Source organism: Bos indicus, chromosome 5, assembly GCF_029378745.1.
Source record: "Bos indicus isolate NIAB-ARS_2022 breed Sahiwal x Tharparkar chromosome 5, NIAB-ARS_B.indTharparkar_mat_pri_1.0, whole genome shotgun sequence".
In the NCBI taxonomy this organism is placed as follows: Eukaryota; Metazoa; Chordata; class Mammalia; order Artiodactyla; family Bovidae; genus Bos; species Bos indicus.
In genome coordinates, this window is record NC_091764.1 from 59,416,756 (window position 1) to 59,435,613 (window position 18,858).

General features: G+C 37.3%; 1 protein-coding gene across 1 annotated transcript; it reads left to right on the plus strand.

Moving 5' to 3' along the window:
* The first annotated feature begins 16,880 nt into the window (after positions 1 to 16,880).
* Positions 16,881 to 17,834, plus strand: LOC109558779 (olfactory receptor 9K2-like). Its single transcript, XM_019960106.2, has one exon. The coding sequence runs from the start codon at positions 16,881 to 16,883 to the stop codon at positions 17,832 to 17,834; it is 954 nt and encodes a 317-aa protein (XP_019815665.2).
* Positions 17,835 to 18,858: the final 1,024 nt, after the last annotated feature.

An 18,858-nucleotide genomic window follows, 5' to 3' on the forward strand; every position in this document is an offset into this window, starting at 1 on the left:
GCAAAAGTTATTGCAATGGAGAAAATGGCCAAAAAATCTCAAGCAATACTTTAAAACATACAGTTTATGATAAATCAAGAAAGCAAATGCTAATAAGCTGTGAGTAAAATTATTAATACATTTTAGTTAACAAATACCTTTATAATGTGAAAACCTATAGAGGACAAAACTTTCCCCAAGCCACTGCCACATAATCTTTACCTCTAAGGGCTTTGGAGTCAGAAAGTTCTGTGTCCAGCCCTAGCCTTTGTTGTTACTGACAATGTGAAACTGAGCATATTATTTAATTCTTCTAATATATAATTTTTACTGCTATAAACTCTAATATATAATTTTTACTCCCATGAATTTATTCATATAAATTATAAATTTTTGTTAAAACTTTGTATGTATAACCATGCCATTAAATATTTTTGAAATGTTTGTTTCAAATATTCCTTCTTTACCTGTTTCAATACCTGCTTTACCTGGTTTAATTTCTGCTATATAGCAAAGTGAATCATCCATACGTATACTTATAATCCCCATTTGTGCATTTGCTTTCCATTAAGGTCACCACATAGCATTGAATAGAGTTCCCTGTGCTATATACTAATTCTCATTAGTTATCTCTTTTATACACTGTAGTGTATATATGTCAATCGACATCTCCCAGTTCATCCCACCTCCTCTTCCCTCCTTGGTTTCTTTGCATTTGTTCTCTATGCCTGTGTTTCTATTTCTACTTTTCAAATAGGTTCATCTACACCATTTTTCTAGGTTCTGAAAATATGCTTTAATATATGATACTTGTTTTTCTCTTCCTGACTTAACCTTACTCCGTGTGACAGTCTCTAGGTCCATCAACATCTCTGAAAATGGCACCATTTTGTTCCTTCATGGCAGAGTAATTTTCCACTGGATATGGGTGTCACATCTTCTTTATCCATTTGTCTGTCAGTGGACATTTAGGTTTTTTCCATGTCCTGGCTTTTGTAAATAGTCCTGCAATAAACGCTGTGGTACATGTATCCTTTGAAATTATGGTTTTCTCTGGGTATGTGCCAAGGAGTGGGATTGCTGGCTCATTTGGTAGTTCTGTTTGTGGTTTTTTAAGGAACCTCCATACTATTCTCCATAGTGGCTGTATCAATTTACATTCTCAGCAACAGTGTAAGTGGCTTTCCTTTCCCCACATTCTCTCCAGAATTTATTGCTTTTTGATGTTTAGATGATGGCCATTCTGACCAATGTGAGTTGACACCTCATTGTAGTTTTGATTTTCATTTCTCTAATAATGATATTGAGCATCTTTTCATGTGTTTGTTATCTATCTGCGTGTCTTTTTTTGGAGAAATATCTATTTAAGTTTTCTGCCCATTTATTGATTGGGTTGTTTGTTTTTATGATATCGAATTACATGAGCTGTTTGTATATTTTGGAGATTAGTCCCTTGTCAGTTGCTTCATTCTGAGGGTGGTCTTTTCATCTTGTTTATGGTTTTCATTGCTGTGCAAAATCTTTTAAGTTTAATTGGGTCCCATTTATTTATTTTTGTTTGTATTTTCATTAGGAGGTGGCTCAAAAAAGATCTTGCTGTGATTTATTTAAAGAATGTTCTGCCAATGTTTCCCTCTAAGAATGTTATAGCGTCTGGACTTACATTTAGGTCTTTAATCCATATCAGTTTATTTTTGTGTATGGTATCAGGAAGTTTTCTAGTTTCATTCTTTTCACATGTAGCTGTCTAGGTTTCTCAGTACCACTATCAAAGATAGGGTGCCCATAGGTGCATGAGTTTATCTCTGAGCTTTCTATCTTGTTCCACTGATCTATATTTCTGTTTTCATGCCAGTGCCATACTGTCTTCATTATTGTAGCTTTGTGGTATAGTCTGAAGTTAGGAAGGTTGATTCCTTAGCTCTGTTTTTATTTCTCAAGGTTGCTTTAGTTATTCAAGATCTTTGGTGGAAATTTAAATTGATACAGCCACTGTGGAGAACAATATGGATATTCCTTAAGAAACTAGAAATAAAACTACCATATGACCCAAAAATCCCACTATTGTGCACATACTCTGAGAAAACCATAATTGAAAGGGAACACATACCCCAAAGTTCATTGCAACGCTATTCACAGTAGCCACTACATGGAAGTAATCTATATGTCTATCCACAGATAAATGGACAAGGAAGCTGTGGTACATATATCCAATGGAATATTGCTCAGCCACAAAAAAAGAGATGAAATTTGGTCATTTGTAGTCATGTGCATAGGAGAAGGCAATGGCACCCCACTCCAGTACTCTTGCCTGGAAAATCCCATGGACAAAGGAGCCTGGTAGGCTGCAGTCCATGGGGACACTGGGAGTCGGACTGAGCTGAGCAACTTCACTTTCACTTTTTACTTTCATGCATTGGAGAAGGAAATGGCAACCCACTCCAGTGTTCTTGCTTGGAGAATCCCAGGGATGGGGGAGCCTGGTGGGCTGCCATCTATGGGGTTTCACAGAGTTGGAAACGACTGAAGCAACTTAGCAGCAGCAGCAGCATTAGTCATGTGGATGAACCTAGAGACTGTCATACAGAATGAAGTAAGTCAGAAAGAGAAAAACAAATATTATATATTAAATCATATGTATGGAATCTAGACAAACGGTGCTGATTAATCTATTTGTGGGGCAGGAATAAAGATGCAAATGTAGACAGAGTATAAGAAGGAGAATGCGGGGTGAATTGAGAGAGTAGCATTAACATATATACACTACCATGTGCAAAATAACTAGTGGAAACATGCTATATAACACAGGGAGTTCAACTCAGTGCTCTGTGATGACCTAAATGGTTGAATGGGAGGGAGAGGGATATAGGCTCAAGAGGGAGGTGATATATGTATCAGTTCAGTTCAGTCACTCAGTCGTGTCCGACTCTTTGCCACCCCATGAATCGCAGCACGCCAGGCCTCCCTGTCCATCACCAACTCCCGGAATTCACTCAGACTCATGTCCATTGAGTCAGTGATGCCATCCAGCCATCTCATCTTCTGTCGTCCCCTTCTCCTCCTGCCCCCAATCCCTCCCAGCATCGGAGTCTTTTCCAATGAGTCAACTCTTTGCATGAGGTAACCAAAGTACTGGAGTTTCAGCTTTAGTATCATTCCTTCCAAAGAAATCCCAGGGCTGATCTCCTTCAGAATGGACTGGTTGGATCTCCTTGCAGTCCAAGGGACTCTCAAGAGTCTTCTCCAGCACCATAGTTCAAAAGCATCAATTCTTCGGTGCTCAGCCTTCTTCACAGTCCAACTCTCACATCCATACATGATCACAGGAAAAACCATAGCCTAGACGGACCTTTGTTGGCAAAGTAATGTCTCTGCTTTTGAATATGCTATCTAGGTTGGTCATAACTTTTCTTCCAAGGAATAAGCGTCTTTTAATTTCATGGCTGCAGTCACCATCTGCAGTGATTTTGGAGCCCCACAAAATAAAGTCTGACACTGTTTCCACTGTGTTCCCATCTATTTCTCATGAAGTGATGGGACCGGATGCCATGATCTTCGTTTTCTGAATGTTGAGCTTTAAGCCAACTTTTTCACTCTCCAGTTTCACTTTCATCAAGAGGCTTTTGAGTTCCTCTTCACTTTCTGCCATAAGGGTGGTGTCATCTGCATACCTGAGGTTATTGATATTTCTCCCAGCAATCTTGATTCCAGCTTGTGCTTCTTCCAGTCCAGAGTCTCTCAGGATGTACTCTGCATATTAAGTTAAACAAGCAGGGTGACAATATACAGCCTTGCCGTACTCCTTTTCCTATTTGGAACAAGTCTGTTGTTCCATGTCCAGTTCTAACTGTTGCTTCCTGACTTGCATACAGATTTCTCAAGAAGCAGGTCAGGTGGTCTGGTATTTCCATCTCTTTCAGAATTTATAGCTGATTCATGTTTTTGTAAAGAAGAAGCTATTAATAACAACACTGGAAAGCAATTATCCTCCAATTAATAAGTGAAATTTCTTTTTTGAAAGGATTACTTTGGCTTTTTGAGGTCTTTTGTGTTTTTATACCAATTGTAAAAACTTTTGTTCTATTTTTGTGAAAGGTGCAACTGGTAATTTGACAGGGAATGCACTGAGTCTGTAGATTGCTTTGGGTAGTACGGTCATTTTCACAACTTGGGGTCTCCCAATCTAAGAACATGGTGTATCTCTCCATCTGTTTGTGTCATCTTTGATTTCTTTCATCAATATTTTATAGTTTTATAAGTATAGGTCTTTGCCTTCTTAGGTAGGTTTATCCGTAGGTATTTTATTCTTTTTGTTGCAATGATAAATGAGATTATTTCCTTAATTTCTCTTTCTTTGTTAGTGTATAAGAATGCAAGAGATCTCTGTTTATTAATTTTGTATCCTTTAACTTTGACAAATGTGTTGCTGAGATTTAGTAGCTTTCTGGTGGCATCTTTACTTTCTATGTATAGTATCATGTGATCTGCAAACAGTGACAGGTTTACTTCTGCTTTTCCAACTTGGATTGCTTTTATTTCTTTTTCTTCTCAGATGGTCCTGGCTAGGACATCCAAAACTATGTTGAATAGGAGTGGTGATAGTGGATATCCTTTCTTGCTCCTGATCTTAGAACTGCTTTCACCATTTGAGAATGATGTTGGCTGTGAGTTTGTCATATATGGCCTTTATTACATTTAACATATCAATATTTAATGTTGCCTTCACCATTAGCCTGATTTGAGAAATAAGAAGGACATGTGTACTTTATACAGTACCTGATATATAGAGAAAGTATTTTTCAATATCAACTGAGGAAGTGCTGATGGAAACTTTTCAAATCTAATATTTAATTGAAAAATTCTGAATTTTGAATGAAAGTTTATCAAGGAACTCATATAATAGAATATACGGTAGTTTTAAAAGTTCTTTGAGTCCTCAAATTATCCATTAGGAAGCTAATGAAGATTTTTGTCACAATATCATATGGAGAAGGCAGTGGCACCCCACTCCAGTACTCTTGCCTGGAAAATCCCATGGACGGAGGAGGCTGGAAGGCTGCAGCCCATGGGGTTGCTGAGGGTCGGGCACGACTGAGCGACTTCACTTTCACTTCTCACTTTCCTGCATTGGAGAAGGAAATGGCAACCCACTCCAGTGTTCTTGCCTGGAGAATCCCATGGATGGGGGAGCCTGGTGGGCTGCCGTCTATGGGGTCGCACAGTCGGACACGACTGAAGTGACTTAGCAGCAGCAACTAATATATGAATGCTACTATGTTTACTGAAAAACGTGGCTTTCAAATATAGAAACTCTATGACATTGTTAAATCTTGTAAAAAAAAAAAAAAAAAACTGATGCCACAAGTCAGCAAAACAAAGAGAAATGTAGATTAAAAAAAAAAAAAAAGATTAGTGGTTACCAAAGGTGAACAGGTTAGAGTGGAGGGATACAGGAAGAAATGGGTCAATTGTATGATTTATAGAAACTAAATATTTGATGTGAGCATGTTCTACTATTTAGAAGTAGAAATAAAACGCTGTACACATGAAACATGTAATGTCACAAATCAATGTTGTCTAAATAAAAAACAAAGTTAAAAATAGATGATGATGATAATGGTAATAATGATAATATTATTAATTGAAGACTTTCTTCTGCCAAAAGCTTGATTGTGGTACTTTAGGTAATCTGTGTAATAATGTATATAATCCTGTTGAGTGAAGTAGGGAAGTAGTAATAGTGAAGTAGTGATAGTGTTCATTCAACCTTAAAAACCATTCAAGAATTTCTCCAAATCTGTGCTTAGTGATGCAGGGCCTTAAAACTAGACTGTCTGATATCAGAAGCAGCACTCTTACCCTGTTCTTATAAATGAGGGTTGCAAACAAATCGGTGATATACTACATGCAATTCTGCTAAAATGCAAATAAGAATTGTTTTAAATGAAAAATAATTCTGAAGCTCACAGAAATAGTAAGTAATATTAGCTGAGAAATCCTTAAAGAACATGTTTAATAGTAATGGTGAAAGTGGGCACCCTTGTCTGGTTCCTGACTTTAGAGGAAATGCTTTCAATTTTTCACCATTGAGGATAATGTTTGCTGTGGGTTTGTCATATATAGCTTTTATTAGGTTGAGGTATGTTCCTTCTATTCCTGCTTTCTGGAGAGTTTTTATCATAAATGGATGTTGAATTTTGTCAAAGGCTTTCTCTGCATCTATTGAGATAATCATATGGTTTTTATTTTTCAATTTGTTAATGTGGTGTATTACATTGATTGATTTGAGGATATTGAAGAATCCTTGCATCCCTGGGATAAAGCCCACTTGGTCATGGTGTATGATATTTTTTAGAACTAATCAATGAATATAGTAAAGTTGCAGGATATAAAATCAACAAACAGAAATCCCTTGCATTCCTATACACTAATAATGAGAAAATAGAAAGAGAAATTAAGGAAACAATTCCATTCACCATTGCAACAGAAAGAATAAAATACTTAGGAATATATCTACCTAAAGAAACTAAAGACCTTATATATAGAAAACTATAAAACACTGGTGAAAGAAAACAAAGAGGACACTAATAGATGCAGAAATATACCATATTCATGGATTGGAAGAATCAATATAGTGAAAATGAGTATACTACCCAAAGCAAATTATAGATTCAATGCAATCTCTATCAAGCTACCAACGGTATTCTTCACAGAGCTAGAACAAATAATTTCACAATTTGTATGGAAACACAAAAAACCTCAAATAGCCAAAGCAATCTTGAGAAAGAAGAATGGAACTGGAGGAATCAACCTGCCTGACTTCAGGCTCTACTACAAAGCCACAGTCATCAAGACAGTATGGTACTGGCATAAAGACAGAAATATAGATCAATGGAACAAAATAGAAAGCCCAGAGATAAATCCACGCACATATGGACACCTTATCTTTGACAAAGGAGGCAAGAATATACAATGGAGAAAAGACAATCTCTTTAACAAGTGGTGCTGGGAAAACTGGTCAACCACTTGTAAAAGAATGAAACTAGAACACTTTCTAACACCATACACAAAAATAAACTCAAAATGGATTAAAGATCTAAATGTAAGACCAGAAACTATAAAAATCCTAGAGGCTAACATAGGCAAAACACTCTCCGACATACATCACAGCAGGATCCTCTATGACCCATCTCCCAGAATATTGGAAATAAAAGCAAAAATAAACAAATGGGACTTAATTAAACTTAAAAAGCTTCTGCACAACAAAAGAAACTATAAGCAAGGTGAAAAGACAACCTTCAGAATGGGAGAAAATAATAGCAAATGAAGCAACTGACAAACAACTAATCTCAAAAATATACAAGCAACTCCTACAGCTCAATTCCAGAAAAATAAATGACCCAATCAAAAAAGGGGCCAAAGAACTAAATAGACATTTCTCCAAAGAAGAAATACAGATGGCTAACAAACACATGAAAAGATGCTCAACATCACTCATTATCAGAGTAATGCAAGTAAAAACCACTATGAGGTACCATTTCACGCCAGTCAGAATGGCTGCGATCCAAAAGTCTACAAGAAATAAATGCTGGAGAGGGTGTGGAGAAAAGGGAACCTTCTTACACTGTTGGAGGGAATGCAAACTAGTACAGCCACTATGGAGAACAGTGTGGAGATTCCTTAAAAAAACTGGAAATAGAACTGCCTTATGATCCAGCAATCACACTGCTGGTCATACACACTAAGGAAACCAGAATTGAAAGAGACACGAGCACCCCAATGTTCATCGCAACACTGTTTATAATAGCCAGGACATGGAAGCAACCTAGATGTCCATCAGCAGATGAAAGAATAAGAAAGCTGTGGTACATATACACAGTGGAGTATTATTCAGCCATTAAAAAGAATACATTTGAATCAGTTCTAATGAGGTGGATGACAATGGAGCCTATTATACAGAGTGAAGTAAGCCAGAAAGAAAAACACCAATAAAGAATACTATCTTGAGAAATTTGTATGCAGGTCAGGAAGCAACAGTTAGAACTGGACATGGAACAACAGACTTGTTCCAAATAGGAAAAGGAATACATCAAGGCTGTATAGTGTCACCCTGCTTATTTAACTTATATGCAGAGTACATCATGAGAAACACTGGACTGGAAGAAACACAAGCTGGAATCAAGATTGCCGGGAGAAATATCATTAACCTCAGATATGCAGATGACACCACCCTTATGGCAGAAAGTGAAGAGGAACTCAAAAGCCGCTTGATGAAAGTGAAAGTGGGTAGTGAAAAAGTTTGCTTAAAGCTCAACATTCAGAAAACGAAGATCATGGCATCCGGTCCCACCACTCCATGGGAAATAGATGGGGAAACAGAGGAAACAGTGTCAGACTTTATTTTTCTGGGCTCCAAAATCACTTCAGATGGTGACTGCAGCCATGAAATTAAAAGACGCTTACTCTATGGAAGGAAAGTTATGACCAACCTAGATAGCATATTCAAAAGCAGAGACATTTTTTGCCAACAAAGGTTCGTCTAGTCAAGGCTATGGTTTTTCCTATGGTCATGCATAGATGTGAGAGTTGGACTGTGAAGAAGGCTGAGTGCTGAAGAATTGATGCTTTTGAACTGTGGTGTTGGTGAAGACTCTTGAGAGTCCCTTGGACTGCAAGGAGATCCAACCAGTCCATTCTGAAGGAGATCAGCCCTGGGATTTCTTTGGAAGGAATGATGGGAAAGCTGAAACTCCAGTACTTTGGCCACCTCATGCAAAGAGTTGACTCATTGGAAAAGACTCTGATGCTGGGAGGGATTGGGGGCAGGAGGAGAAGGGGACAACAGAGGATGAGATGGCTGGATGGCATCACTGACTCGATGGACATGAACTGGGTGAACTCCGGGAGATGGTGATGGACAGGGAGGCCTGGAGTGCTGCGATTCATGGGGTCGCAAAGATTCGGACACAACTGAGTGACTGATCTGATCTGATCTGATCTGATGGGACCAGATGCCATGATCTTTGTTTTCTGAATGTTGAGGTTTAAGCCAACTTTTTCACTACCCACTTTCACTTTCAACAAGAGGCTTTCTAGTTCCTCTTCACTTTCTGCCATAAGGGTGGTGTCATCTGCATATCTGAGGTTATTGATATTTTCCCGGCAATCTTGATTCCAGCTTGTGCTTCTTCCAGCCCAGCGTTTCTCATGATGTATTCTGCATAAAATTTAAATAAGCAGGGTGACACTATACAGCCTTGACGTACTCCTTTTCCTATTTGGAACAAGTCTGTTGTTCCATGTCCAGTTCTAACAGTTGCTTCCTGACCTGCATATAGATTTCTCAAGAGGCAAGTCAGGTGATCTGGTATTCCCATCTCTTTCAGAATTTTCCACAATTTATTGTAATCCCCACAGTCAAAGGCTTTGACATAGTCAATAAAGCAGAAATAGATGTTTTTTATGGAACTCTCTTCCTTTTTTCATGATCCAGCAGATGTTGGCAATTTGATCTCTCATTCCTCTGCCTTTTCTAAAACCAGCTTGAATATCTGGAGGTTCATGGTTCATGTATTGCTGAAGCCTGGCTTGCAGAATTTTGAGCATTACTTTACTAGCGTGTGCTGCTAATGCTGCTAAGTCATTTCAGTCGTGTCTGTCTCTGTGCGACCCCATAGACGACAGCCATCCCAGGCTCTGCCATCCCTGGGATTCTCCAGGCAAGAACACTGGAGTGGGTTGCCATTTCCTTCTCCAGTGCATAAAAGTGAAAAGTGAAATGAAGTCGCTCAGTCGTGTCAGACTCCTAGTGACCCCTAGAGCCTACCAGGCTCCTCCGTCCATGGGATTTGCCAGGCAAGAGTACTGGAGTGGGTTGCCATTGCCTTCTCTGAGCATGTGAGATGAGTGCAATTGTGCAGTAGTTTGAGCATTCTTCGGCTTTGCCTTTCTTTGGGATTGGAACGAAAACTTACCCTTTCCAGTCCTGTGGCCACTGCTGAGTTTTCCAAATTTGCTGGCATATTGAGTACATCACTTTCACAGCATCATCTTTCAGGATTTGAAATAGCTCAACTGGGATTCCATCACCTCCACTAGCTTTGTTCGTAGTGATGCTTTCTAAGGCCCACTTGACTTCACATTCCAGGATGTCTGGCTCTAGGTCAGTGATCACACCATCGTGATTATCTTGGTCATGAAGATCTTTTTTGTACAGTTCATCTGTGTGTTCCTGCCACCTCTTCTTAATATCTTCTGCCTCTGCTTCTGCTTTGGTGGTGGTGTTTTAGTCATTAAGTTGTGTCTGACTCTCATGACCCATGGACTTGTAGCCCACCAGGCTTGTCTGTCCATTTCCAGGCATGAATTCTGGAGTGGGTTACCATTTCCTTCTCAAGAGGATCTTCCTGACCCACATCCCCTGCATTATAGGCAGATTCTTTATTGTTGAACCACCAAGGAAGCCCATGTATTTTATTTTCTTTTTTAAATTTATTTTAATTTGAGGCTAATTACTTTACAATATTGTGGTGGTTTTTGCCATACATTCACATGAATCAGCCATGAGTGTACATGTGTTCCCCATCCTGACCCTCCCTCCCACCTCCCTCCCTATCCCATCCTTCAGGGTCATCCCAGTGCACCAGCCCTGAACACCCTGTCTCATACATAGAACCTGGACTGGCAATCTATTTCACATACAATAATATACATGTTTCAATACTATTCTCTCAAATCATCCCACCCTCACTTTCTCCCATAGAGTCCAAAAGTCTATTATTTACATCTGTGTCTCTTTTGCTGTCTTGCATATAGGGTCATCGTTACCATCTTTCTAAATTCCATATATATGCGTTAATATACTGTATTGGTATTTTTCTTTTTCTTTTTTTAAATATAAATTTATTTATTTTAATTGGAGGCTAATTATTTTGCAATATTGTATTGGTTTTGCCATACACTGACTTGAATCTGCCATGACTGTACATGTTTTCCCCATCCTGAACCCCCCTCCCACCTCCCTCCCCATCCCATCCCTCTGGGTCATCCCAGTGCACCAGCCCCGAGCACCCTGTATCATGCATCAAACCTGGACTGGCGATTCATTTCACATATAATAATATACATGTTTCAATGCCATTTCCCAAATCATCCCACCCTTACCCTCTCCCACAGAGTCCAAAAGACTGTTCTATACATCTGTGTCTCTTTTGCTGTCTCATATACAGGGTTATTGTTACCATCTTTCTAAATTTCATATATTGGTGTTTTTCTTTCTGGCTTACTTCACTCTGTATAATAGGCTCCAGTTTCATCCACCCCATTAGAACTGATTCAAATGTATTCATTTTAATGGCTGAGTAATACTCATTGTGTATATGTACCACAGCTTTCTTATCCATTTGTCTGTTGATGGACATCTAGGTTGCTTCCATGTCCTAGGGAAACCTATGTATATATGTGTGTGAGTGATATATGTGTGTGTGTGTGTATGTGATGTGTAAACTTATATATGTTTTATATATATATATATATATATATATACACACACACTGTTTATATATATATAAACACTAGATCACACACTAGACAAGAAAACAAGTCTCAGTATATTTAAGAAGACTGAAATCATATTAAGCATCTTTTTTGACTATAAGAGCATGAGACTAGAAATCAACTATGGGCTTCCCCCGTGGCTCAGTAGTAAAGAATCTGCTTGCAGTGAAGGAGATACAGGAGATGTGGGTTCAATCCCTGGGTCAAGAAGATCCCCTGGAGTAGGACATCGCAACCCACTCCAGTATTCTTGCTGGGAAAAAATGCCATAGGCAGAGGGGTTGGCAGGCTAAAGTACATAGGGTCACAAAGAGTCAGACACAACTGACTGAGTGACTGAGCATGGATGCATGCAGAAATCAGCTATAAGAAAAAAAACTACAAAAACATGTGGAGATGAAGCAATATGCTACTAAGTAACCAATGAGTCAGTGCAGAAATCAAGAGGAAATCAAAAGTAACTAGAGACAAATGAAAATGATCATCAGTGATTCAAATTATGGGAAGCAGGAAAAGAAGTCCCAAGAGGGACGTTTATAATGGTACAATCCTACCTCTGGAAGAAAGAAAAATCTCAAATAAACAATCTAATCTCATATCTAAAGGAACAGTGAGAGAAAAAAAAAGGAAAGAAGAAATATAAATTAAGACCAGTACAAAGTTAGTAGTAAGAAAGAAATAATAAGGATTAGAACAGAAATAAATAAAATCAAGACTAAAAAACAACAGAAAGAACAACAAAACAAAGATAAGTTATTTGAAAAGATAAACAAAATTGATAAACTTTTAGCCAGACTCATCGGAAAAAAAAGAGAGAGTGAACTCAAATATATAAAATCAGAAGCAAGAGAAAAATTTACAAACCACGGAAATACAAAAAATATTGTGCTCACTGCAAGTTGTGTCTGACTCTTTGTGATCCTTTGAACTGTAGTCTGTGAGACTCCTCTGTCTGTGGTATTCTCCAGGCAAGAATGCTGAGTGGGTTGCCATGCCCTCTTTCAGGGGATCTTCCTGACCCAGGGATTGAACCCACATCTCCTGTGTCTCCTACACTGCAGGCAGAATCTTTACCTGCTGAGTCATTGGGGAAGCCCCACAAAGAATGATAAAACATTAATAAGAACAGTCATGCCAATAAAATGAACAAATTCCTAGAAATGTATAATCTCCTAAGACCAAATCAAGAAGAAATAGAAAAAATGAACAGACTTATTGTCGGTAACTTTAATCAGTAATAGCAACCTCCCAACAAACAGAAGTCCAGACCAGACAGCTTCACAGGTGAATAATATCAAACATTTTAAGGAGAGTTAACACCCATCCTCCTAAAACTATTCTAAAAATTGAAGAAGAACAACTTTCACATTCATTCTATGATGCCAACATCACCCTGATGACAAAACCAGATATGACACTACAACCAAGATAAAGGTCAACATCACTGTTGAACAAGATGCAAAAATGCTCAACAATATATTAACAAAAAAAAATCAACAATGTATTAAAAGTATTACACACCATCTTCAAGTGGGATTTACCCCCAGGATGCAAGGATAAGTCAGTGTTACCAATTCAGTGTGATAGCCTCATTACTAATTGATGATAAAAGTTATATGATCATCTCACTAGATGCACAAAAACCTTTTGACATGATTCAACATCCACTGTCACTGAAATGATCAACAATGAAGATCTAGATGGATCATATCTCAACTAATAAAGGGTATATATATTATATATATGTGTGTGTGTGTGTGTAAAACAACTCCCAACCAAACTTATGCTTAACAATGAAAAGTTGAAGGTACTTCTTCTAAATTAGGAATAAGCAAGCTGATCAGACAAGGAAAAGAAAAATAATCCAAATTGGAAAGAAAGAAAGAAAGCGTCAATACTTGCAAATGGTATGTTACTATACACAGTCAATCCTAAAGTTGCAAAAAAAAAAAAAAAAAAAACTATTAGACTTCATAAATGAATTCAGTAAAGTTATCAGATAAAAAGTTTATACAGAATTCTGTAGTTTTCTATACACTAACCATGAACAAGAGACTTTAAGAAAAATACAATTCATAATTGCATCAAAAATAATAAAGTATTTAGGTTTAAATTTAAGGAGATATGAGATCTGAACTTGGAAAAATGTAAGACATTGATGGAAAAAATTGATGATAACACAGAAAGATACACCATACTCATGGATTGGAAGAATTAGTATTGTTAAAATGACCATACTAAGCAAGGCAACCTACAGATCCAATGCAATCCCTAATAAAATGCTAATTGTATATTTAAAGAGAACCTACAGAACTACAGCAGAACTATAGTTCTAAAATTTTTATGGAAACACATGAATAAAAATTCCCAAATAGCCAAAACTATCTTGCAAGAAGGACAAAACTGGAAATATCTTGAGCCTTTATTTCATACTATACTACAAAGCTAACTAATCAAAGACAGTAGAGTACTGGCACAACAACAGACACATAGATCAATGGAACAGAATAGAGATCCCATAAGTAAATCCAGGTTTCCTGTCAATTAATCTACAATAAAGTAGGTAAGAAAAAACAATGGGGAAAAGGCAGGTTCTTCAATACATGGTGTTCAGAAGAAACCTGCATAGCTACATGCAAAAGAATCAAATTTGTTTATTTTCTCATACCATATACAAAACTAAACTCAAATTGGATTTAAAACTTAAAATAGGATCTGAAACCATAAAACTCTTAGAAGAAACCATAGACAGTATGTTCTTTAACATCAGTCTTAGCAGTATTTTTTTCAATCTGTTTCCTCTGGCAAGAGTAACAGAAGTAAAAAACAAATGGGACTGCATCAAGCCAAAAATCTTTTGCAGGGTGAAGGAAACTGCCAATGTAATGAAAGGGTAGCCTACTGAATAGGAGAAAATATTTGCAAACAATACATCTGATAAAATGATGATATCGAAAATACATAAAAAACTATTGCTACTCAACTTCAAAAAAACAAAACAAACAAAACTACAACCTGATTAAAAAACAGGTAGAGGATCTGAATAGCCATTTTTCCAAAAAATATACAGATGACCAACAGGCCTTCAGTTCAGTCACTCAGTCGTGTACGACTCTTTGCGACCCCATGAATCGCAGCACGCCAGGCCTCCCTGTCCATCACCAGCTCCCAGAGTTTACTCAAACTCATGTCCATCGAGTCGGAGATGCCATCCAGCCATCTCATCCTCTGTCGTCACCTTCTCCTCCTTCCCCCAATCTCTCCCAGCATCAGAGTCTTTTCCAATGAGTCAACTCATCGCATGAGGTGGCCAAAGTATTGGAATTTCAGCTTTAGCGTCAGTCCTTCCAATGAACACCCAGGACTGATCTCCTTCAAAATGGACTGGTTGGATCTCCTTGCAGTCAACAGGCCTTAACTAACCTTATTTAATATTTTCCTGTTTAAAACATCAAATCAACCTTCTCTTCCTAAACTGATTAAGTTTTACTAATACTGAATTATAATAAAAGAGAAGCTCTGGTCCCACATCATTTTTGCTATCTATACACTAACAAAAACCCAGAAAAATTCTAAACGTAATTTTTAATTTAAAAACTGGTTTTAAAAAATAATATTAAAATTAACTGATAAAAATATTTTAGAAAAATGACATTCTTATCAAGTTGGGCTTACTAAATAGAGTAGTATGTCTCTGATGTTAATGTAGTCTTTTAGTCACACTGCACTTTTAAAGGAATTTTTAAAAGAGATCCTAATCTCAAGTATTTTTGCTAAAGATAAAAAGTTACTTGTATGAATGTTACCTTTCTCTTCAGTATATTTTTTAACTGTTTGGTATTTAAATATAGGAGAACAGCATTAGCAACCATAATCTGTCTTTGAATTTGTGTTTTAGAGAGCATTTGTCATATCCTGAAACATAGCTATATCAAGATATATAGGTAATAATTTCAAGTGAATTTTTCTTTTTCCCTTGTTTTTGACTATTATTAGACTATTTGTTTGTACCTAAGGTTACTTCAGTCCTCATGGACAACAGCCCAAGAGTCTTCACTTATGGCACCATAATTGACTTTACGATTACTCCTCTCCCAATGGAATCCATCACAGAGGATGAGCAAAAATTCTATGCTGAAATATCGTGAGGAAGGTTTCTCAGGCTTTAAATAATTAACATCATCATAAACATCACTACCCATACTCTAGCTCATGATCATGGACTCTGGACGATGCAAGTTGTGATGGTCTTTAAATATCCATGGTTACCCAAGTATATTTATCTTAAAACACCTAAGGTTTAACAGAATTCAGGATAGGAATTTCCCTTTATGTATATCAGTGAAGTTTGCTTGTATTATCTAAACAGTGAGATGTCTTGAATTGATGGAGCCTTGGTAGAAAGTCATTCACTGCAGTGTAAGGATTGGAATATTCACTACCTTCTTTCTCTGCCTCAAAAAGAAGTTTAAATGACTGTGATATTTCTAAAATGACTGTTAATGGAAATGAAATATTTATAATGAGGCAATAAAAACGTATATATTGGGAGAATGGCTTTGACCTGAGAAAAGGAAAATATTTGAAAATTCCGTTAGAAAACTTTATCTTCACTTAGTGATTTTTGGATGTTATTAACTATGCCAATAATGTCTATTTTATTGTATTTTCAAAGATGGCCTACATAAATAAGGAAAATGAAACATAGTGAGCTAAAATAAGGTAAAAATATTTTCAACTTATTTACTACTGTCATGTAATGAATCAAACACTAACTTCATTCTCATGAGGACTGTAAACACTATCATATAGAGTACACTGGAGAAGGAAATGGCAACCCACTCCAGTGTTCTTGCCTGCAGAATCCCATAGATGAGGGAGGCTAGTAGGAGGCCGTCTATGGGATTGCACAGAGTCGGACACGACTGAAGCGACTTAGCAGCAATAGCACAGATTACATGAGATACTTCTATTTTAGATAATGTGCATACTACAATTTTAGATGAAGAAAGCCTCTAGCTATAAATATTTTAAGAATAGAAATTTAGAATGTGAGTGATTTTAGGCAATAAAATAGGCTAATTTCTTGAAGAAATCCCTGCCAGTTATGATTTAAATAAAATAACCAAAGAACATCTTTCACTGCTTAATAGAGTAACAGTTTAAGAAGCATAATGACATCTACTTCAAATTCTTGCATCTTCCTGACATTAAAATTGTTTTGTATGCAATATCTTATTAAGCAGTAAATAATTTAATTCTGCATTTAAGAAAGTATTAATAGCACTAGAATCAAAACCAAAGTTTCATTTATTTTGCCTTTTGCCTCTCAGCAGATATCTGCCATGGGTGACAGGGAAACAAGCAACCACTCAGAAGTGACTGACTTCATTCTTTTCGGCTTCAGGGTCCACCCAGAGTTCCACATCCTCCTCTTCCTGCTTTTTCTACTTGTCTATGCCATGATCCTGCTAGGGAATGTTGGCATGATGATCATTATTATGACTGATCCCCAGCTGAACACACCAATGTATTTCTTCCTAGGCAACCTGTCCTTCATTGATCTCTTCTATTCATCTGTTATTGCACCCAAGGCTATGATCGACTTCTGGTCTGAGAGCAAGTCCATCTCCTACGCAGGCTGTGTGACCCAGCTGTTTCTCTTTGTCCTCTTCATTGTGACTGAGGGTTTTCTCCTGGCAGTCATGGCTTATGACCGCTTCATTGCCATCTGCAACCCACTCCTCTACTCTGTGCAGATGTCAACACATCTCTGTGCTCAGTTGGTGGCTGGTTCCTATTTTTTTGGCTGTATCAGCTCAGTTCTTCAGACCATCATGACATTTACTTTACCCTTTTGTGCTTCTCGGGCCATCGACCACTTTTACTGTGATTACCGTCCACTTCAGAGGATTTCTTGTTCTGATCTCTACATTCCTAATATTGTATCCTTTTTCCTATGCAGCATTATCATTTTGCCTACCATAATTGTCATTATTGTGTCTTATATATGTATTGTATCCATAGTTCTAAAAATACACTCCACTGAGGGGCAAAAGAAAGTCTTCTCCACTTGCAGCTCTCACCTGGGAGTCGTGAGTGTATTGTATGGTGCCATCATCTTTATGTATGTCATCCCTGACAGATTTCCTGAGCTGAGTAAAGTGGCCTCCTTGTGTTACACCCTGGTCACTCCCATGTTGAATCCTTTGATTTACTCTCTGAGAAACAAAGATGTCAAAGAAGCTCTGAGGAAGATCCTGGGGAAAAAAAACTATTTTTATTTAATTCTATATTAACTGAAAATAGAATTAAGTAAATGTAATATTCTGAAGATGCTGAGCTTTATAATAACTTAGAGAAGCACTGATTCAAATCTTTTTTTAATATTAATTTATTTATTTTAATTGGAGGTTAATTACTTTACAATATTGTATTGGTTTTGCCATACCTCAACATGAATCCGCCACAGGTATGCACATGTTCCCCATCCTGAACCCCCTCCTACCTCCCTCCCCATACCATCCCTCTGGGTCCTCCCAGTGCACCAGCCCCAAGCATCCAGTGTCATGCATCAAACCTGGACTGGAGATTCATTTCATATATGATATTATACATGTTTCAATGCCATTCTCCCAAATCAACCCACCCTCTCACTCTCCTACAGATTTAAATACACTGTTCTATATATCTGTGTCTCTTTTGCTGTCTCCCTTACCATCTGTTATCTTGCTTACCATCTGCTGTTATCGTTACCATCTTTCTAAATTCCATGTACGATTCAAATCTTAAGAGACTTTATTTGTTTTAATCCCATATATGAAGGATATATACTTTGGAAGATGTATTTCAACCTAATCAGAATACATACATCAGTAAGATGGACTATATTTTGTCTGGCTGTTGATTTTGGAATGGAGTGACTTTCTCTGTACTTCCTTTTGGATAATGATAATGGTTTCCATGTAATTTGTTTTTACGACATATATATTCCAACTTTACTTCTGACTCTCAGAGGCTGTTGTTTGGGATGTATTGTTTATCTTGAGTCAGTACCATATGTTATATATTCGGTAGAGGTAACACAGTCTGATGTATTAAGAAAGACAAAACAAAATACCAGATTTGCTAAAGAATTCTTTGGGAATGTCTAGTGAGAGAATCAGATACTCTGCAGTACACAGTCTCAAGTGTGAAATGTAAGTAACTCTTAATTGTCCAGAGGCTAACCGAGTGGCACATTTATCTCATGGTTTCTCTAGCTTGAATAATTATTATTTCTTCCCTTCATTTGAATATCTACTAAACTCGTAAATTGTTTTT

Coding starts and splice junctions, on each gene's coding strand:
- LOC109558779 (XM_019960106.2), top strand. CDS start 16,881: ATGGGTGACAGGGAAACAAGCAACCACTCAGAAGTGACTGACTTCATT.